The 23445-nt window shown below is 37.2% G+C and overlaps 1 protein-coding gene across 6 annotated transcripts in view; it reads right to left on the bottom strand.

Annotated features, from left to right (window-relative positions):
* The window catches only part of AIG1 (androgen induced 1), a 241464-nt gene that overhangs the window by 179766 nt on the left and 38253 nt on the right, over window positions 1-23445 (bottom strand). Inside the window, exon 2 of one of the 6 annotated variants that reach the window (XM_081251383.1) lies at window positions 19980-20095. The exons of the other annotated variants lie outside the window; for them this stretch is intronic. Within the exon in view, the coding sequence (XP_081107509.1) occupies window positions 19980-20095 (116 nt within the window). The remainder of the gene's footprint in view (window positions 1-19979; window positions 20096-23445) is intronic. 6 annotated transcript variants of the gene reach the window in all.

Below are 23445 nucleotides of genomic sequence, written 5' to 3'. Positions count from 1 at the left end.
TATTCCCTAGGCTCAAAGTCATACCCATTTAGCACCAAGAATAGATTCAGGGGAATTTTTCTGATTTAGTTTACAAGAAATAATTTACTGATGATTTATTTGTAAAAGATACAATTTTACTCATTATGTTTAGCAAACATAACAAAATAAATTTTTTAGTGAATTACCATCTTGGCAGTGGAACAAATCTGTGAAAGCTCTGTTTCTTACTGAGGCACAGAACAAAGGGAAGAAGAACCCTCAAAATTACCCTCAGCAAAGCACTGACATACTCAGATCGTTAAACTCTTATCTTAGCCACTTTGAAAATTCCCAGTAATGGAGGTTCCACCACCAGGTTTAGTCAAATAAACAAAAATCCTGCAGTATTTTTTACGTATGATACACCAGGCTCTTCTGAACTCAACAAATCCTGCTATTATTAGTCATTCTTATGACTATTCTTAAGAATTAGTCATTCTTATTACAGTCAGAGTAATGTTCTATTCTTCTTCATAATTTAGCCTATCTTTTGCCTTCAATGACTTAAGGGTTCTTGCTTTTCTACAGCCAGAAAAACCAGAGGAGAAGTTAAGACTGTCATGTTGAGCATGGCACAATTAAAGTGTTGTCAAGAATCATGCTGTGATGACCAGAAATGATTTAAATGACTCAGAGAATAATTTCCTACTTGGAAAAATTTTCCATAGCACATCTTACGACTTTAGATGTTAGATCTTTATGTCAACCCTAATGGGGGTTGAGAAATTGGAGTGGCCATACTGGGGAATAATAATCTTTATGACAATCTGGCAGTGAACATATTAAAAGGTGTCCTACCTGATCAATAACCAGGGAAATGCAAATTTAGATAGCATTTCTCATCCATGTAACTACTCACAATTTAATTCTGAGAGTACCAAGTATCATAAGGATGGAGAATAACCAGAATCCTTATGGTGGGAGTGCAAATTGGGAAAACCATTCTGAAGAACAATTGGCAGTATCTAGTAATTTAAAGATGCATATACTCTTTTATCTAGTGACTTCACTATGAAGTCACATTTACATGAAAGTTAATTTTAACATTCATTGCTTCAGAAAAATGACACAATCTAAATATCTCTTAATAGTTGACTAGATAAATAAAGCATGCTATAGTCACACAATGGAATTCTAAGCACACATCAATTTTTCATTCTCACAACAAAACACTAAACAAACAAAAAAGGAAACAAAAAATGCTGCATATTGACACCATTGGAATAGCTATACTAATATCAAATTAGCTATACTAATATCAAAAAGTAGGTTTCAAGATAAAGAATATTACCAGAAATAAAAAAGAACATTTCATAATGATAAAGGGATCAATTCACTAAGAAGGCATAATGATCTTAAATATGTAATACCATAGCTGAGCCTCAAAGCAGAGGAAGCAAAAACTTATTTAAGAAGGGTTTAAATTACTCAATAAGTGTTTGTTAAATAAATAAATGATTCACTGGTTCTTGGGAAACAGACACTTTTATGAAGACTTAAAATGCAAGTGAAAGGGGAGAAACCATCTCATATTCTAGAAGAGAAGAACAAAAGAAGTTCTGCAAATATAAATGTAAGAGTCTAAACAACATTTTGCCAAATTTAGAAGATTAATGGTATTATGAAATCTTATACTTCTCTACAGCTGATTCCTTTTCTTACTCTTTTATCCACTGGTGTCATCTAACACAGCAGTCCCCTCACTATTACCTGGTGGCTACCCTGTCACTGTCTGTAGGTCTCTCCACTGGCTCTCCCCTGCTTACGACCACAGTATGGCTGCCATGCCTGAACTGCTGTGGAAGACTTCCCCAAAGTGAGTATGTGGAAATCAAAGAAAGGAGGTACCAAAAACAATTTTCACCTGATTTCCAAACATCAGGAGACAGAGAGAGAATTGTTGGGTTTTGTTAGGGTTGTTTTTTGTTTGTTTGTTTTTGTTTTTTTAACTCACACTGGCTAATCTTCAAAATGTAATACCTAAAAATTATGGAACAGGCCATCATCCCCTGCAGAGAAGCAAGGATTGACTTTTGGTTATTTGCTAGTTTAAGAAGCAGTTAGCCAAAACTGTTAAAACATTTTAGATTTCTGCTACTTTGTTAAAATTTGATTTGAGCTGACAGCTAAAAAATCAGAGACATTTTACTCTATTGCCTAGATATATCATGTTGTCCATTGTAACTTAAAATTCATTAAGTTAAGAATGTAAAAGTCACATGGAGATGCACAAGTGAATCTTATGTAGGATTACCTTGAAGCATTATTTGGTCCAGCCATTCTGCAGAGCTGGCATTTCCAAACCATCAACCCAGCATGACACACATATACACCATCTGGCTTTGAGTTCTTAGCAGGCTGGTTGCTCTTATTATTTTGTATCATCATGTGTAGAAATGAAGTGGTCAAATGTGCCATATCTCTCCAAGAAATATAAATAGAAATCTATCGGAATGAAAAAAAAAATCCCAGGATATTTTTGAGTCTTCTAGCATTTGCTCCTCTAGAATGTTCTCTACTGTTTAATTCGCTCTGCATCTTCTCTCCGCCCCCTCAATTCTCCCTGTCAGAAATCACAACTTGTTTACTGAGTCATTTTAGGTTTAGGTTCATTTCCACAAGTGTGTAAATGTACCAAAATTCCATTCATATCTTTATCTCTTTTACACGAGTTGTTTTTATTAAATTAATTTAATATTATTTTCCTTTTTTCTTTGGAATGCACTAAACTATTACAATTCTGTTTGTACTAGAGGGCAAATTCATTAAATTTCTAACATTTACTCCCAAACATATATGATATAGTTTATCCAGAGTGGGTTTTACTTCATTTCACTAGGTCATCTTCAATATTCTCATTTATATGTAATTATACCAAAGCTACAGTCTATATATCAAGTTATGTCATTACTTCAGTTGCTAATTTTTATATTTCAGCCTAATTAGCCAAACTCAGTCAAGAACCAAGGACGCACCAAAATAAGAAAAGCAGCACCTTAAATAAGAAATGGAATCACTATTTGTATGAATTTTTAAAGACAGTACAGCTGTCTTGACCTTTGGGAGTAAGATTTCCAGTAACTTGTATCTATCATGAACTGCGTTTTGATTATATTGTACTTTCATAAGATTAACGCAAAGAGTACCACAGTGTTTGTTTTGAAGAGTTTGCTTATTTTAAAGTTAACTTTAGATACGGCAGACAGAGGAAACAAGAAGGCAGAACTCTGAGAGGTGGCAATAAAATTGGAGTGACGTGGATCATGGAATGAAGGAAAACTGTGGAGAGAACAGATGGGACGAAGGCAGTGAGATTTATAGGTGTCATAAGGCAAGGCCTAGAGGAGTCTTCTGTATGAGGACAGAGTATGAATTAAAGGGGAGATGATACAGAAGAAATGAAAAATCTATCTAAACTCTTGTAATTGGTGTATAATATTATGTACAGTAAATGTACATGTAACCTAGGAAAGAATAGTAGAATAGAAAGAAAAATAGAGAGAGAGAGAGAGAGAGAGAGAGAGAGAGAGAGAGAGGAAGGAAGAAAAAAAAGATAAGAAAAGAAAGGTGACTCATGCCCATGTAACATACATGGATGTCTTGTATCTGTGTAATTTCTCCTATGCAGCAGAATAACACATTTGGAAAAATGGTGTGAGTTGGAGGTCTTCCTGTATCTCACACAGTCATATATCATGTGGTACTGTATAGCATAAAGTTATTTTATTTTCAGTTCATAAAAATTTCAATGCAGTTCTTGCGTAAAAGCAATCCATGGCAATTTGTGTGTTCAATGAAGAGTGAATTTGACTGAAGGAGTTAAACACCATGTTGAAAGAATACAAGAGCTACAAAATAGCAATACCATAACACCCAGTCTTCTAAGGGACTCCCCCTCCCTTCCACAAATGCCTTACTTTTTAACTCCTTATTATCAAGATCAAGAGTGAAGCCCAAACGTATTTCGACACCAAGGGGTAGTGACTCAGTATGAAATCAGATGAGTGAATTCTGTAAGGATTCTTTTGCATTTGCTTCCAGTGCCTTCCTTGCCTGAGACATCGGAACATCTGTGGCAATTCTACAGTATAGAGTCCATCAGTTACAAGGAAGCCGTGATCAGTTACATGTTTGAATGTTACTCTGTAGAGAAATAAATGCATTTAAAAGTACCACAAGTTCTCTCTGCCTCCATCCACTGAGACTATACCCATCAGATGTACTGCCTGGTGAATTTTCCATTACCACCCTTGGAGAGAGTTAGCCTGAACAAGACAATATGGTTCTCTCACTCTAATGACTGTAACTTTATTGTTCTAAATCCACCATTGAAGTGATATGCTTTAAGCCCAAGCATTTTCAAGGAATCTTCACCACAAACATTTCTGAGGAGATGGACTCATTGCATCATCAAGCCCGTGGTTTTCAGAATGTGATTTAGAGTCCTTGCCCATGTACACAGACATTTACCTCATACTGCTCTATCTCATTACTGAAAATCGATGAAGTCAGCCATAAGTCACCACTGGCTAGCAATCCATTTAGACAGACAGAAAGAAAAATAAGCTTTTCAGTCAGAAATAATGCACTTAGATAAGCAGCTTTGGAAAGGAAAGCTTTTCCACAAAATTCGTTACAATATCCCAGAATCATTTCCAATATCTAAGCAAGGAGAACAGTCATCTAAAGAAAACATTTGGATGTGCTTCACAAAGTGATGGGTGCAATCATGCTATGTTCCAGCACCATCCTGATAACAGCACTGCAGGGATCTTTCCAGAGATTCCATTTTAATCTGCAAATATGACAGAAAATTCCCCTCAGGTGTTTTCATGGTGCTACGCTGACATTAGAAGATATTCAAAACTTTTATAGGCTTAAAGAGTTTTTTCAACTATTAGTATTAGCATGAATCCTTTCAAATACTGAATTAAACACACCATTGATTTATTTAACAAACACTTATTGATTACTACACACAAAACACTTAGTAAACTACTAACGCAGACTATTAAACGATTGTATGTTGTGCGGCAAACGTGAATGTACTTAGAAGTGTCTAACCTCTAACTTAGTGGCACCTGCGTTTGCTAAATGCACAGTAACAGTGGTGAACAGTTATTTAAAGAAAAAGCTGTTGTAACTTTAATAACACAAATCTGTTCTGAAGTGCATTAAATTTTCTAACACTGTAAAATCTATTTTATCTGACTAAATTTTTACTTGTGGTAACAATTTACTGCAGCAGAAGATGATTTAAGCACCAAACATAATCATTAGTTAAAGAGTTAGATAAATCTGAAACCTAAATAAAAAAGGACCTGAATTAAGACCAAATCAGATCTTAAGTGATAAGTTGACATAGAATCATAACCCATGCACAATCTATATATAACAAACTAAACTATATGTATTAAGAGCATATACATCTGCAGGTAAAGTTGTATAATAAAGTCGATTAGAAAAACATGGCCCCTGTCCATAGACGTTTCTATTTTAATATTTATGAATCTATTGATTTTGGTCTAACATTGAGTCTACATAAAGACTATGTCTGCATAATTGTAGATAAATACTTGGCAGGGAACTGAATGGTTAAAATACTTATGAAAGCAGTTCCCTGTTTCTAGATGCTGCCTTCTGCCTTCAGAAACAGGGTCTTCCACACAAAGCTTCTGGATGGGCTCTGAAATGTCTCACTCCCTAACAGATAATATTTTCTATTTTTAACTCAAACTGGCCATTGTTCTACCACATTAATTTGTTTAATATATCATTTTGAAGTTTACTGGTGCAGAGCCTAAAAGGTATAAGATGACCCATTCTTTTCATTTCTATTCTCCTAGAAATGGAGAAACTAGTTATCGATGACTCCATAATATTTTACCTCTAGATTAAGAGTATTTAGAAAATCCCAGGGTTCTTATAGTTTGATAAAGTATGAAGCTAGTGCTGGAAGGGTCCTACCACCAATCAACTCAAGTGCCAATGTAAAATCTCAGAAAAAATGAAAGATCCCTAAGACATTTTATAATTACATTAATGATACAGGAAAGTCTGATAATATCAATTGTGGAAGTCGATGTGGAGCAATGCTAGAGGGAGTATATTTTGGTTCAATCACTTTGGAAAATAATGGCATTATCTAGTAAAGTTGAGGATGCATATATCTATGAATGGTCTTATGTATGTCTCCTGGTACCTAGAGTATACAACATGGAATCAGACTGGAGTTTTAGGTATATGCTTCTGTCCTTCAGATGAGTATGAAATTTTAAAAAGTTAGAAATGGTACTGCTATTTATTACATTAGGAAACTAAGAAATACATTACAGTTCTCAAATTACTTAGGTAACAAAGTAAATACGACCATTACTTTCTTCACAAAGTTATCACCTTATGTTTCTACTGAGAAACAACCTATTCTTATAGCTTTAAAATAGTTGACCCTTGGACAACATGGGTTTGAACTGCCCGAGTCCATTTATACACGGATTTTTTTCAGTAGTAAATACTACATACTACATGGTCTGCAGTTGGGTGAATCCAGAGATGAGGAACCTTGGATACAAAGGGCTGACTATAAAGCTATACATGGGTGTTTCTATTGCATGGGGGTCGGCGTCCCTAACTCCTAAATTATTCAAGCGTCAACTGTAACTTAATGGACATAATTTTGAGTCATAACTAAATTGTAACACGATTTTCTTGTACTTTAAAAACTGGTGACATTTAGAACACTGGATGTGTACATTTATGCTAGGTTTTAGATTTTTCATTGATTTTTTTAAAGTAGGGTAAGTTTAATATAAAGAATGATTAGGCTATCATAGGAGAGTAAGTATTAGATGTAAAGAGAATGCTAGAGGGTGCCCCAGGGCTCAGGGAGAGTACCCAAGGAAAGAAGAACTTGGAAGAAGCCCCCTCCCCAAGGATGGGCTTCAGACCTCACTAGAAAAGGTGTGTTTGCAGCCAGTTGGATGGTGGAGAAATTCTCCACAAAGAAGCAGCCTTCCCAGGTAAAGGGGGCCTCTGCTGATGGGCAGGTGCACAAGAGTTGAGTGACCACTGTGGGCAGGAGACCTGGTGCAGGTGGTGCTCGTGCTCTTGTTGGAAGAGCTGCAGGGACTGCACATTCCCTGCCTGTGGCTGGGGCAGAACGATACTAAATGTCCTTCCACCCACACAGCTGACCACTGGGGCAGCAGCTGGAAGCAGTAAGTGAAGCCCCATCCTCCTGCAATGTTCCCTCAGTGCCCTTTACTGAGAAAGCTCAACATTATCCTCAATGTGAGGATCCTCACATTATCCTCAACATTATCCTACATACCATGTAGTATGTAGTATTTACTACTGAAAACATTATCCTCAATGTGAAGGAGAAATGCTTAAAAAGTTATGGAAGAGCAGGTATTATAGGGTGAATTTGGAGCCAAGAGACAATAGCTATCTCATTTAATTCACCACGACTTCCCTGATATTTAATAGCATTGCTGACAAGATTTTAGTTATTCTAATGAAATGCTAAGAATGAGAGAAGGACATTTGCTTTTAATTATTCAGATAGACGGTCTGACCTATCTCTTGACTTTGGGTCATTTAATTATTTTATGCCACCTTCTATAGATAGTATATCAGGAAAACTGATGGAGATATTACTGTAACATTTTAAATATGATGCAACATTCAAAGTGGTCAAATTTGCTACTAATTTGTGGTACTTGTGTTCGATAGAGAAGGCTGAAGTGAAAGACCAGAGCTAAAATTTGCATGCATATTGAAAATTAACCAATCTCTATCATACCTTTCCTATTCATATCTGAATTGTTTATAATGACAAAAAAAAATCAAACAACCCAAATGTGCACAGACCCAACCATGGATAAACAGAGGTATTAAAAATATAAAATACAGCAGTGAAAATAAATTACCTAGAGTTACATATATCAACACAGATGATTGCACAAGCATAACACTGAACAATGAAAGCAAATCTTAAAAGACTGAAAAAGTATCACACTATTTAGATAAAGTTCTAAAAGAAATGAAAAAAAAAAAAAACCCACAATATTAGACCAGGGACACACATGTGGTGAAACTATAAGGAAAAGGAAGATAAGAATAACAATAAAATGCTACCTAGAGCAAGTTAGAGTCTCCCTCTTCCCTGCCCCAATATGCATTTCAGGTCACCTTTTATTTTTTTTGCCACCTGCTTCAAGTGTAATGAAATCATCATTAGTGTTGCTGTTTTATAAATGCCTGACTTTCTTGTAGGCACATGGCGGCAGGGTTAGGTTTTAGTTCAATGTTGTATCCCTAGAGACTGGCACAACATCTGGGGTGTAGTATTAACACACATTTACTAATTACAGGATTAATGACAGTGGCAAAGACAGTTGAGTGGAGAAGAGAGGGGACCTGACTTGGGGCCAGTAGAAGGATGGCCGGGAAATGTTGGGGGCCCTGTAAAGAAGGAGATCACACATCTATATCTCAACTGAGCTGCACTGTTTTATTACAGGTGTCCCCCGCTCTCCGAAAGTAGAGTGTTCGTATGAACCTCTCATAAGCTGAAAAGGGTAAAGCAGAGAAGCAATTACCTTAGGACACATCTTGCTAACAGATGCACAAAATAAACTGACATAAAGCACAGATGCACACAGACACAGTTCAAAGCTATGGTGGCTTGATGCTGTGATACTGAATGTATTTCCATGGGAAGAAGCTTGGCAATGCCATTCTCGCTGCTCAGGAGCATCTATAATAACTCACTGTAAAACAAATACTAAACGTTCTTTCCACTTTTCATCTTTTTTTTTTCCATAAAAGTGAAAGTCCTCTATGGATTTCTTTCAGTTAGGGAAAACAGGTACTTTCATAAAAGCCAAGTGGTGTACAGTGAGCTCTGGAAAATCGGGGGGTACCTGCATTTGCTTCCAGTCGTGCTCAGTGCCCCAGTCACAGGGTACGTAAACGGACCTAATGGGTATGAGCGTCGGCCGGGCAAACCCACAAGGGGCTAGGGCAGTGAGGGTGTCCGGAGCTGAATAACTGAAGCGCTAGATCACAGGGTTTAGAGTGGTTAGAGAAAAACAGGGGAGTGATACAGCATGAGCTTTTTTTTGGCGGGGGGGACGAGTCACAGGTCCGGTAGGAGTGAACACGTTGAATGATGGGAGATTGTGATCCAAGAATGAGCTAGAGGTCAAGCTGTTCTCAATGACCAGGAGACCCAGGGATGGCCGTGGCAAGAAGATCCTGGCAGTTATGATAAGAGTCAGGGGGGTTGAGGAGAAAAAACGTACCATGAGGAGGGAACTTCATGCACTGATGTGATTGTAAATGTCTGGGACAAAGAAAAATTAAAAAAGAAATTGGAACCAAAATGTGCAGAAGCATAGGTTCTAAAAAAATATCAGAGATAATTTAGAAACCTATCAATTAAGTATATCAATATAAAATATGTTTATAAAACAGTGAATAGCAACTGAGTGCCTTGCAGCAATAGAAATACAAGCAATGGCATTTTTCCTTTCAGTTACATTAAAGTAATACGTCTTCTTTTGACTTTGTCACATTTCTGTTCTCATAAACATACAAAGTGTGTGTTTAAAAGCTAATAAATAGTAAAAACCCATCAGTAGCCAAGGCTGTACACAGACAGAACAAAAGAAAATAATGAACATACCCCATAAAGGGGTAAAGGGAGTCTCATCATTTTTATTGTGGATGGGATAATGAAGGAAAATCCAAAATCTTCTGGAGTTCCAACAGGTATTCGTAAAAATACACAGTTCTTCTAAAAATAGTATTCATCTGGAAACTTCTCCTGACAGATTCTAATTCAATACCACCCATTAAGAAATCAAAATAAATTTAAAAGTATAAAATCAAGGAGAAACAGCCTAAGAGTTCTAAAAACTCGGAAAACAGAAAATGCATATTTTATGTTGCTTCATAAGGTACATTAACTGTGAAAGCTAGCAATAATTTCCTCACCAGAATAACAAATAAATGAAAATGATCTGTTGTTGGTTAGAAATCAGAAAGTATACTAATTTTTTATCAGGAAACATACTAAAATTTATACCAAACTTAAAGATAGCTGGGAAAAACAACTTTATGAAAAACTGTCTTGTCCAGGGTATAGTATACTATATTTAGTATATTAAAAAAATACTGTTTATAAATTTCTAAGTGATTCCAAATAAGATTTTTCTGGAAGTAGTTTTTAAAAATCAGAACCATTAACAATAACTTTATTTGAAATAATTACCACGGGGCTTTAGAAAAATCAAATGCTTACTTATGCTTTCTACGAGTTAAGATGTGAACAGTGCAGCCTTTGACCCCTTGCTAGTGAGAAAGCCCTAGCTGCAGACCACACTGGAGTTGATCCTAAGAAAGTGCCTTAATAGCTTCTCCAAATAACTAGTAGTGATATTTTAATGGCAACTTCGGTAGGTAAAGAAGGAAGAGAAGGAGAGAGGGAAGGAGGAAGGGAAAAAAAGGGAAAGGAAGATATGTTAAATGATCTTTGGGAGAAAAGCTTTATGTAATGTTGTCTTAGTCCATCTGGGCTCTATAATAGAAATATCATACACTGGGTGGCTTATAAACTATGAAATTTATTTCTTACAGTTCTGGAAGCTGGGAAGTCCAAGATCAAAGTGCTGGCGGATTTGGTGTTTGGTAAAGACCTGCCTTCTGGTTCATAGATGGCTGTCTTTTTTTATTTTTCAGGACCATTTTTTTTAAAAATATTTATTTATTTATTTATTTTTTAAACATCTTTATTGGAGTATAATTGCTTTACAATGGTGTGTTAGTTTCTGCTTTATAACAAAGTGAATCAGCTACACATACATATCCCCATATCTCCTCACTCTTGTGTCTCCCTCCCTCCCACCCTCCCTACCCCACCCCTCTAGGTGGTCACAAAGCACCGAGCTGATCTCCCTGTGCTATGTGGCTGCTTCCCAGTAGCTATCTATTTTACATTTGGTTTTGCTGCGTCCTTACATAGCAGAAGGGTCAAGAGACCTCTGCGGGGTCTCTTTTATAAGGGCACTAATCTCATTCACTAGGGCTCCATTATCATGACCTAATCACCCCAAAGATTCCACCTCTTAATACCATCACCTCGAGGGTTATGATTTCAACATATGAATTTCGGGGGAGGGAGACACAAAAATTTAGTCCATAGAAAACGTAAAGTTGTAGTATGCTCACACATTCTGAAGGAAAAAAAATATACGCTTCATTCTAAATATTACATGGATGTTCAACTTACAGTCAATTACTCTCTTGATCAGAATGCAGCAGCTGAAGGTTGATGTTTCAAACTGGTAAATGCTAGAAGAAATCACGTAGAAATATGGTGGGCAAATAAGAGCTAATCAAGCCATCTTTTCTATTGTGACTGACATCAGATGCTAGAACTGAATTGAAAATCATATCTACAGGTGTTCATTAAATTATGTCAAATTTATAGATTGACCAGGAGGAAGTTTATGTACAGTATATATAACATCTGCTTTGGCTATTTAAAAAAAATCCATTACTGATTTTGAGCCCAGGACAGAATATACTTTTGTGACAACAAAATATTATGAATGAAATTTCCCCAAATGCAGAATCAGAAAAATCTTTATTTTTAGTGGCCTTCTTTTCCTTTGTTATGCTGTGATTGTGCTAATCACACCAAGCAGTTCACTGTACAGGGTTTACAGGTAGGGACGAAGGCCTCTGCCCAAGACTCTTTATCTAGGTAGAAGCCTCAAATCCCAAACACTGGAGGAAGAAGGGATAAGCCACTTAGATAACTAAGTCCAAAGTGTTCAAGAGCTACTGCAAACACATAACTGTTTTCCCCTTTATCTTAAGTGAAGGCTCCACAGTTTTGCAAAGCCTACCTTCCTCTGGGAGTATAGGAAGCGTAGTGCTTCAGTGCTATTCTCTTCCATCCACAGTATATGCATCTATTATGATCAGGACCTGCTGCCTGTGCGCTTTTGGATTAGTGGTTGTTACCCATGCGCAGAAGTGGATTTTACTCCACTTAACTCATAAGTCAAGTATCGCTCTAGAGATGGATAGATCTTGAGAGGGCAGCATATTATGAAAATTATTCCATACTTTTGAATTGCTTTGTCTTCAAAAATCTTTGATTTAAAGATATATGTGGCAAAGTTTATGACATGTTTGATATTTAAATTGAGCACATATGGGCAAAAATCTAAGTTGCTCTGGTAGCCAGAATGCTCCCAGACATGAGCTTAGGAATGTGTTACTAAGTGATGAAGAGAAAGTACTATGGAAATTCTTTCTTTGGAACACTCTCCAGAAGCTCCATATAGGGGTGGCATTGGCAATGTTTTTCTTTAGGTCTCTCAATTCCCTCTTTGTTGTAAAACTCTTAATAGGATATTATGATTTAGTTACTTATTAACACTACCAAATCATAAGGCAATAAATGATAGGTCTTGGCGTTATGCCACTAAATTAATTCCTTTGTTTAATTCATTTTTATTTTTTATGTTATTGTAGTAAGAACACTTAACATGAGATCTACCCTCTTACCAATTTTAAGTGTACCACACAGTATTATTAATTACCGGCACAATGTTGTAAAAAAGGCCTCTAGAATTCATTCACCTTCCATAACTGAAACTTCATACCCGTTGATTATCAACTCCTCATTTCCCCCTTTGCCCACCGCCTAGCAACCACCATTCTACTCTCTTCTATGAATTTGATTATTTTAGATACCTTGTATAAGTGGAATCATGCAGTATCTGTCCTTCTGTGACTGCCTTATTTCACTTAGCATAATGTGTCAAGCTACTAAACTAAGGTCTTTAAATTGAATAAATAGAGTCAACATGTGAAAAGGCTCTCTCATGTGACAAAAGCATGTTTACACAAACTATTTTCTGGAAGGTGTCTTTTATATAGAAAAATTGGCCCCTGTCTTAAGTCCAATCAACAGGTCTGTCTTACCTTAATGTTGAAAGCATATTGTAAATAATGTATACATCTATTTTAGTAATATTATAATCTCTGTGGACCCAAATTCCTTTGGTGTTTTTCCAAGTCACATAGTAAATATAGAGATTGACATGACTATTTCTACTTGAACATTATCATGAAACGTTCTGCACAGGGCTGGATGTCACCAGCTCCAGTGATTCCCAAATAATCTTTGTGCCTGAATCAATCTCTGATAGAAAAATTCTTCAAATTTTTCATGTCATGAGGACAACATTTAGAAAAAATGTGTGTGCATGTGTGTTTGGTAGTCACCACAACTGAACACGCTGTAAAGGCTATACATGAAATATACCCTAATCAAATTTTGCACCCAAAATCATGATATACTGCATTTTTCCAAAAGCGTGTTATAGTAATATAATGATCATCTATGTGGTAGTCTACAACATGTAATGTGCTTTTATATAGTTGTTATGCAAGTTGGCCTTTCCCCCTTTCCCACTGGATATTCCTTCTCAGTCTCTTTGCTAGTTCCTCCCAAACTTCTCAACCTCTAAACTCTGCATACCCCATGGCTCAGATATTGCACTGCTTCTCTTTTCCAGCCACGTTCACTACCTTGGAGATCTGATCCAGTCTCCTGACTTTGAATACCGTCTCTGTGATAAGGACTCCTATCCACCTTTACATCTCTAGCCCAGACCTCCCCCTTGAAGTCCAACTATATATTCAACATCCCCATTTGAATGTTTCAAATAGGCATCTCAAAGTTCACAGGTGCAACATCAAACTCCTTGTGTTCCCCAACAAATATGCTCCTCCCACAGTCATCCTCATCTCCATGTATGGCAACTTTGACTTCATAGTAACGCAGTCCCCAAGCTCTGCTCATAAAATTCATTAGCAAATCCTGATGGCCCTATTTAAAAAAAATCATTTCCAGAGTCTGACACTTTGTACCACTTCTAGTGCTACCTCCATGGTCCGTGTCACCACCAACTCTCCCCTAGATTGTTGGAAAAGCTCCCATCTGACCACCTTGCTTTTCTGTCTTTCTCCACTCTATTCTCCACAGCAGCCAGAATGAGGTTGTGAAAAGTCAGATCATGTCACTCTGCTCAAAGTCCTTCAAAAGATTCCTATCTCATGTGCAGTAAAAGCCAAAGTCCTCAATAGCATGTTTCACAAGGCCCTTCCCTGTCTCCTGCCATTGGCCCCCTCCCTCAGCCTGCTCCAGCCCCAGTGCTCTCCTCTTTGGAGCCTCTAAACTTGTTGTTTCCTTGAACTACTTACTGTCTTCATTCAAACATTAGCTTGTAGTGAGGCCTTCCCTGTAACTCTCTGTAAAATGTCCACCCCTCCTCCCCAGTGACACTCCCTAGCTCTCTTCTCTGCCTTTTCTTTTTCTTTACAAGAAACATTTTTTATATCCTCCCCTTTCTCTCATTAGGATCTGATATCCTTGAAGGTTGGGATTTGTTGTATATGTTATTCCCTGGCGCTCAATAAATACTTGCCAAATGAATGAATGAATAATCAAATTTTAACTCTTTTTGTCTTCTTGCTTAGAATACAGTGGCCTGGCCTGCTCAAAGTCATTCAATCAGTATGTTTTGCAGGCTGACTCTGAACCCAGGTCTTTTGATAGAAAGCTCATCCTCTTTCTACCAATGCTTGCTAATTAACTTGTAATATCATATTCTTACCATCTCAGGGGGTGGGCCTGGTTTTCTGATTACTCACTTTTACCCCCAAATATCTACCAGTGCATGTCTCAACAGAAGAACATAAAAAATGTTCACTAAAAGTACAGAGAAGGATTTTACCTAGAGAAGATGGTAACCACTTCCTGTCTATATTGTGAGCCCATCAAGGACAAAGATTATATTTTATTCATTCTCAAATCACCAGTGCTTGGTTCAGTGCTTGGAACAAGGCTGGAGCTAAATATATGCTCAGTCAAGAAAGAGACCATATTAAGCTAACCCTAACCAGGATCATCGAAAATGTTGACAATACAGCTGACAGGTGTCATGGCATTCTGCCTCTTGCTCATTCACGGAACAGCCAGGACACCTGATGGGAACTCTGCTACTTTACAAATCTACAGTTGCAATAAATGAGGAAGGCCGAAGCCTTGCTCTTCAGCAAAAATTATATCCTTGGTCAATAACAGTGTGGTCAACCACAGGTACTTACTTTGTGCCAAGACCTTTGCCTGGTGCTTAACAATCTTATTTAACTATCACAAGAGTCCTTTAAGATAGGTATTGTATCACCATTTTACAAACTATAACTATATAACTATGAGAGGTAGAGTGAATTCCTCAAGCTTGTAAACATTCCGCTATCAGTCAGTCTTGGAATTAGCCCTCTTGACTTCTACACAATGTTTTATGTCCTCACACAGAAGCTTCTTTTAAATATGAAAGATAATAGACATTATATTTGCCTTGCCTCCCAAGGTATAAAAGAAAGCAAATATTCTGATTCTGAAACTTACAGCTTTCTGTTACATTTCTCCCCACTCTTTTACATTTACTTAATTCTTATTTCAACACTGTAATAGAAATGGGGAGTTCTAAACGGGTACAATCTTTCAGGGATGTAATTTGAACAGATGAATCAAAAGTCTTTAAAATACTTTTATAAATGCATCTTACTGGGTCACAAAAACTTACAGACAAGAATGTTTATTTCACTGGAGTTTATACTATTAACAATCTGGAAATTGTTAAACTCACCAAAATGACGTATTTAAAACTTGAAGGAATGGTGGGATGTTTATATATCCTTGAAACATCATGTCTTTGAACAATAGTTAACAACTTGTGAAAATACTCATATAATCAAGTATGAAAAACAAGTAACAAAAAGTAACCACAGATGACTATAGTTAATGATATTGTATTGCTTATTTGAAAGTTGCTAAGAGAAGGATCTCAAAAGTTCTCATCACACACAAAGTAACCATAACCGCAACAGCAACAACTAGTATAACTGAATGCTGACTGTGTGTCAGGCACTGAGCTAGGCTCTCTACTAACCCATCTCATTTAATCCTCACAATAACCCCGGGAGCCAGGGACTCCAATAATCTCGATATTACAGATGAGGGAATTCAGGCCGAGAAAGATATTTGATATAGAGCACAATCTCAAGTTTTTGTAAAACATACAAAGAAACAGAGACCTAAAAATACAGGTTTTAGTAAGGATACTTGAAGCAATCAATGGACATGATACTATAAGGGTATATAGTATTCCAGGATGCTATGTTCTAGTGATAGACTACCAGTAAGCTGACATCCACTGAAAATCTTATCACAGTTTAACTGACTTTTTCAAGTGGAAAAATACACACTTACAAGCTGAACATTTTATTCAAATTATAACTCACTATGTCTAATTGGTAATAAAATAAAAATAGTGCTGGCCTCATATTTGCTTGTATTCTCTTTCTTTCCCTGCCATCACTTTCACCTTTGTGCATTTTCTTTCCCACATATTTTAAAGTGGAATCAGAGAAGTTTTTCCATTCATATTTCTGAGAACTTGTTGAAAACTTGTAATGAAAACAGCAAGCTAAAGCATAAACTAATTATGTCAAAGGTTCTCACAGTATTTCCCCTTAGGAATTACTTAGCATTGTTTGAAACTAGTTATACTGTTTTTCAGGAGAAAAAAACAAGCATTAAATTTACTATCCCTAGAAGAGTTTTGAAAACAGATATGTTTTGATAGCTCGGCTTGAAGATGTACTTTCTATGAACTTTCCTGCTATTCAGGGCTATGAAGTAGATGAAACAATTACCTGTGTGTCTGGGTGAGTTGTTAGATTGGAATTTGGTTTGTATTCAGATCAAGTTAAGAAAATGTTTACAGTGTGTCTCTGTCCTAAGAGAACTCACAGAATCAACAAGTCGTTCCAGTACTTATTAGTGTGAGGGACACACCTACTGAATTAGGTGAAAAAAATCTTAAAAAGGCATTTTAAATTGTGGCTACCTGTATAGCCTGGGCTACTTTCTGGAAAGGAACAGTAGATTTTTAATATATGTGGAAATACACAGGGCAGAATCTGGTTCTCTGACTTACCTCTTTCAAAGCTCTGATATTTATTTATGTGCTCACCATCCCAAACCACTATCATTTTATCACAAGCAGAAGACTAGCTCACATCTATGTTTTGCAAATGCTTTTACATCAACCTGGTATGCATTTTAATTTCAGCCCACCTAGTCTACTATTACTCATCCTTCAAGACCCACTCCTCTCTCCTTGACAAAGCACAGCTGGAGGGATGACATACACTTTGGTGCTGAGATTTTATATTGTATATTGGTCTATCCTTGAATTTATGTCACTGTACTTAGGTGTTCATTTCTCTCTGGCTGCCCTAGAAGACTGAGCTTTTCCTGAAGAGGAGCATAATGTTCTATTCATCTTTAGATTCTTAGGTCCAGTTCACCTGCTTGAGTACTCAGCTGCTCTTAGGAGAGTTCTTTTTACACTCTGAACTTCAGTTTCCTCTTCTGTAAAATGGTCATAAGAATATATAACACACAGATATACTGTGAAGATTTAATGAGATCTTGCATGTGGAAGCACCTGCAACCTAGGCTCTCAATGACTGCTGATCTGAATTGCTGCAACACACATCAAAACAGTAAGTCCGAATGGAGCAAAATGCCTAAGACCTAGATCCTCACTACATGATTATCAGATGAACAAATATAGTAAACAGAAACCAAAGGGTGTAGACCAGCAGTTCTCTGAGTTACGAGAACTTCAAATATATGATGAAAGCTATGGCCTTTCTCCCCTTATGCACACATACTCAATTTTGTGTGGAATTTCAGGGACTCTCCAAACCTCCTGAAGTTCAGTCATGGTCCCTCAAGTATATAGGCATCAGAACAAGGCCCTACCACAGACAATCCTGTACACAGACTTGGTCCAGATGAATTCAGCTTCCTTCTCTGACTGCTATAGTGTCAGTTCATCCTAAACTGCACAAGGCTCTGGCCACCCTTCAGGTCCAGTAGAACACCTATGGAATCACCCTCAACCATGAAGTGTCCTCTCCTCGGATATGGATAGAGGGAAACCAAAATGTGAAGATCCTGCTTTGCTGGATTGTTTTGTGGGATTTAACATTATATCTGAAAAAAGAACTAGACTGAACACTTCAAGGCTTTAGGTTCTTCTCGTTCATCGTAAAGGCAAACATTTACAAAGTCAGGGTGAACTTTTGTCTCAAGTAGGGTTGGGTTTTGGTCAGAGAGCTCCTGGGCACACAAAATAAGATGCTAATTCTCTCAAGTCTCCACTAAGCTTAATGCATACATATCTCTCTAGTCAAAATAGAGCTTAATGTATATATCTCTCCATCCAAACCTCATAATGTTTATTTACATGTTCTGGTATCAACTGTAGATATTTTAACTCCTATACAGTTCTCTGCCTCTGGAGATCTGAGGGACAATCTCAGGAGAGCAACTGGTAACACTGACTACAGTGTTATAGGATTGCCAGGAATTTTCCTGGAGATGATCTTTACTCAGTGGATTATTTCCCCACACATTATTTCTCTAGAGATCCCTTGCATACACTTTAATAGAGCTCTCTTAGACCTGGAATTGGGTGCCGCTTCTTCCCTGTTTTAAAAACACCTGTAACACGGCACTCATCAAATCACACAGTAATTACCTGTTGATGTTTCTGTTTCACCTTCTATATTGTGAGAGCCCATGAGCAAAGATGATGTCTTATTCATCTTTGCATCCCCAGGGCCTAACACAGGGCCTATTTATAAAAGCAACTGTGGAGGGAGAACACAAACATGAAAGGCATGTTTCTTGCCTTCAGAGTCGGGGGGAATCAAAACAGATAAACACGATGCAATATAACATTAGAGTCGAGACTGGTGGGGAAGGATGAGATGAAGTCTCACTCGAGTGTCCTATCTGCGTTGAGTTCTGGAGAATGAGTAGGAGGCCAGGAGGAGGGTGACGGAGGAGGAGAGGGCTGTGCCTGTTCTGGGCAGAAGCAGCAGCACTGCTGAAGGGAGAGCAGAGTGACGGGAGGGACCACGAGCAGTTCTGGAGAACTAACATCGAGAGAGGAGACAAGAGAAGCAGAGAGGGGCTCCAGTAGGACCAGGTTTAGAAATAAATGGTGAGTTCAGCCTTTATGTCAAAGGAGAAGTAGAAGCCCTGTACGATTTTAAACAGGGGAGCAGCACATTTCGGAGAGCTCACTCTGAGAGCAGATAACAGCTTGGCGTGTGAGCATATTGAAAGCAGAGGAGCCAATCAGGAGGCTGTTTAGGAAGGCCAGGTGTGAGGGGATGTGGGAACAGAAAAATAGTAGTGGGTATAGAGAAGAAGACCGAGACTGCAGAATGTTAAGGATATTAAGGAGGAAAACTAGCCACGATGAGGTTACTGGACATGGGAGGAGAAAGGAGAAAGAGTCGTCAATAACCACCTCTCAGTTTCAGGCCCACCGTAAAGGGTGCCACTCACCAAAATGCAGAGCATGTTACAAAGTATCCATTTTTGACATTAATTTTAAGGTGTCCTTGGGGCATTAAATGGAGAAATCCAACGAGTAGCAGCTGGACAGAGGTGTTTGTGGCATAGGATATTTAAGACAGCCTTTGAAAATATCCAAATGCTGATTTATCGATGAAACCACAGAGATGAATGAGTTCCACTAGAATGGGAGTTCACAATGAGAAAACGAGTCTGAAGCTGGCTGTGTGTAATCCCAACATTTGCAGGACAAAGAAAGCCTGGAAAATGGCCTGATGAAGAGTGTCAGAGAGGGAAGAGAAAGACCAGGAGAGGATGATGAACGTCATGGCAGCCATGACAGAAGAGTTCCATGGAGAAGGAGTATTTCAATAACCTCAAATACTGAAAAGAAGCTGGAGAAGTACAAATGTTTCCACTGAACCTGACAATGAGGAGGCTTTGTGTCTTGATGAGAAGAGCAACTTCAAGAGACGTCAGGAGCCAGTGTGAGAAGTCATGTGGAGCTGAGACACTGAAGTCAGTGTCCCCAAAGCATGTCTGGGGAAGGGAAGAAAAACAGAAGAGTAATTAGAGGGAATTCCAAGAGACTTCTGAAACTCTGAAGCAGTATGCTGTCACTGACTCATGAATGATTTATTAAATTTTGAAGATTTTTTTTATTTAATGGGAAATCCACTTGATGGTAAATCCAACAAGTTTATCACTTAGTCACCTGGATAATATTTTGATCATTAATTATAAAATTTTTAATCTCTGGCGATTGGTGAAGTAAGTCAAAGATGTAGAAAGGTAGGTCCAGGATATAATTTATTTGTTTAGAATGGGTCTTTGCTTCAAGTCAGTGAATTTGGTTCAGATACTTAAAATACACATTGGTTTCTTCATTCAACTATGCAATTACCCAAGACAGTAAGTCAGTCTGCTTCTCAATATTCTCTGTCATTCTTCCCACACCCATCTGCTGCTTTTAAGATTTCCAGAGATTCCATCTGGACAAGACATACTGCATCTCACCTACCTTAAACCACCAACCAAAAAATCTCCCACCTCCTCCTCAAGGCACAAGGGCACTTCCTCTCTTCAGCTTCAAAATAGTTTCTCCATAACATTTTGCTTAAGGCTGTGAATCTAGAGGAAGATTTTGCTTCTATGCAAACTAGAAGCAGCTCTCTAACTAAAAGGAGAGCACATAACTAGGAATAAAGCTAATAAAAGGTGTGCGAGACCACCACATAGAAAACCACAAAACTTTACTAAGGTAAGGTTAAAGGAGCCCTAAAGAAATGGAGGAATATGCTATGTTCCTGGAAGGTACAACATTGCAAAATGTGAATTCTCCCTAAATGGCTAACATTCAATGTTATTTCAATTAATAACTTAATTTTTGTGTGTAAAAAATGGAAAGCTGATTCTAAAATTAAGTGGAAATGCAAAAGGCCAAGAGGAATAAAAACAACCTTGAAGAGTAAAATTGGAGGACTTACACTACCAGCTATCAAGATTTAATTTATAGTTACTGTAATTATAAGTGCGGGGCATTGATGCAAGAATAGATAGACCAATGGAACAGAAGAGAATCCAGACACAGACAGACACAAAAACAGTCACCTGATCTATAACAAAGCTGCCACTGCCATTCTTTGGGCAAAAGAACAGATATTCATATGAGAGAAAATGATCTTTGACTCCTACTTCCCACCAGACACAAAAATCACTACCAGATGGATGATAAGTGTGAAAGGTGAAATGACAAAACTTCTGGAAATATAGCACAGGGGAATATCTTCATGATCTTGGGTTATATAACTATTTCTTAAAAGGGCAAAAGAAAGCATGTACAGTAATGGAATAGATTAATAAATTGAGCTTCACTGAAAGTAAGAACTTCAATTGATCTAAAGGCACCATGAAGAGTGAAGACAAGATATCTTGAAAGAAAATATATTTGTAATATATATATATACTTCTGAAACAGGACTCCTATATATATGTATATGTATATATTAATATACATACATATACATATATACATCTATCCATATATTAATATATACATCTATACATTAATATATACATATATATATTAATACATGTATTTTAAAAGCCTCGTACAAATCAGAAAATAAAGACTACCCAAATTCTTTTAAATGGCAAAGGGCTTTAACAGGCACTGCATAAAAGAGGTTATTCAAATGGCCAATAAGCAAATAAAAAATTTTAACATTATTAGTGAGTAGAGAAATATAAATTAAAACACAATGAAGTATTAATGTATAACCCTCAGATAGCTAAATTAAAATAATAAAATAAAATAAATTTAAAAAAATTGGCACCATAAATTGTTGGTGAAGATATAGAGTAACTGGAACTTTTAAACATTGTTGGCAGGAATGTAAAATTTTAAAGCCACTCTGGAAAACCATTTGGCAGTATCTACTAAACTAAACATAGGTGTAGTCTATATTAACCTAGCAATTCTACTCCTAGGCAGACATACACGTGCAACAAACATGTACACCAGCATGTTCATAGATGCATTATTCTTAATAGCGTAAAACTGAAACTAACCCAAAAGTGCATCAGCAATAGAAAGGAAAGTAAATTTTAAAATACACAAAGTAGAATCCTACACATCAATGAAAAAGGAGAAATCACTGCTACATGCAAACACATGGATGAACCACACAGACACAATACTGAGCAAAAGAAGCTGGACCAAAAAACCCGGCACAAATGCATGATTTCATTTTTATAGAAACCAAGAACAGGCAGCACTAGTCTATAGTGATAGAGGCCATAAGAGTGGTTACTTCTGAGGGGGTGATGACAGGGAGGGGCCAAGGGTGGCTTCTGGGGTGCTGGTGTTTGATATCTTGATCTGGGTGGTGGTTACACAGATATGTTCCCTTTGTAAACGTTTTTTGAGCTACTCATGTAAGATCTGCGCACTTCTCAGTATATCTGTTGTGCTTAGAAAATAAATAAATAAATAAATAAAATAAAATAAACAAGTGAGTGAGTGAGTGAATAAATTTATAAATAAATGGGACACAGTAAGGAGGTATGGTCAAGTGTATGGAATCATGGCATTCCACACTAATACACCTATAGTCCAGGGGTTTAAAAGGCATTTCTAACAGTAAATATCTCAGAAAGTTAAATACCTGCATGTATACCACATATATGTGTCTGTTTGAAACTGGCAAAGGCAAGTGTTAATATCCTCACGTACAGTTAAAAGTGTAATTTTATACACCAGACCCAGGTTCTGGGTCCCATCCAGCTGAAGTTGTTAAGTAAGAATTCTCTGAGCTGCAAACTGCCCTTTAGTTTTGTATTCCTAGAAATAGAGGTTAGATCAGGGAAAAGGAAAAGCAAGGAGTTCTATTTCGCTTGTTGTGCTATCATATAGACACCACGAATGACCATCAGGGTCAGATGTCTTCCCTTTCAAGCCTTTTCACTTGGTTTTAGGTTTCTCGAGATACTGTCTTAAATTGAGTAAATTTTTCTTAAATGTTATGTAGCAGGTAGGAAATCTCACAGAAAACTCTTACCTTCCATTTTCAGTACAGTAAATCTGGAATGTTCCTAAACTAGGTTTGACTCTCGAGCCTACAGCTCACTTTACAATAATCTCACACAGTGAACACAGTAGGAGAAAGCTGCCATGGAGTCACCTCTGACCACATAGGATATGATCTTCCCTGTACGCTGAAAATACTTTCTACTTAACTGTCAATTGAGAGATGTAATTCAGCATGAAAGCTTTTGTGCAGCCATTCTGACAAGTCGAAACATTTATGCAAAACATGTAACTCCAGTTAAAACAACAATAATTCAAGCACATAAATTTTCCGAGGGAAGTTTTCTGTAAAACCATGCTG

This window comes from Mesoplodon bidens, assembly GCF_964165515.1.
Source record: "Mesoplodon bidens genome assembly, chromosome: 12".
Lineage (NCBI taxonomy): Eukaryota > Metazoa > Chordata > Mammalia > Artiodactyla > Ziphiidae > Mesoplodon > Mesoplodon bidens.
Note: the sequence above shows the minus strand (reverse complement) of the source record. Positions and strands in the feature narration are given on the sequence as shown.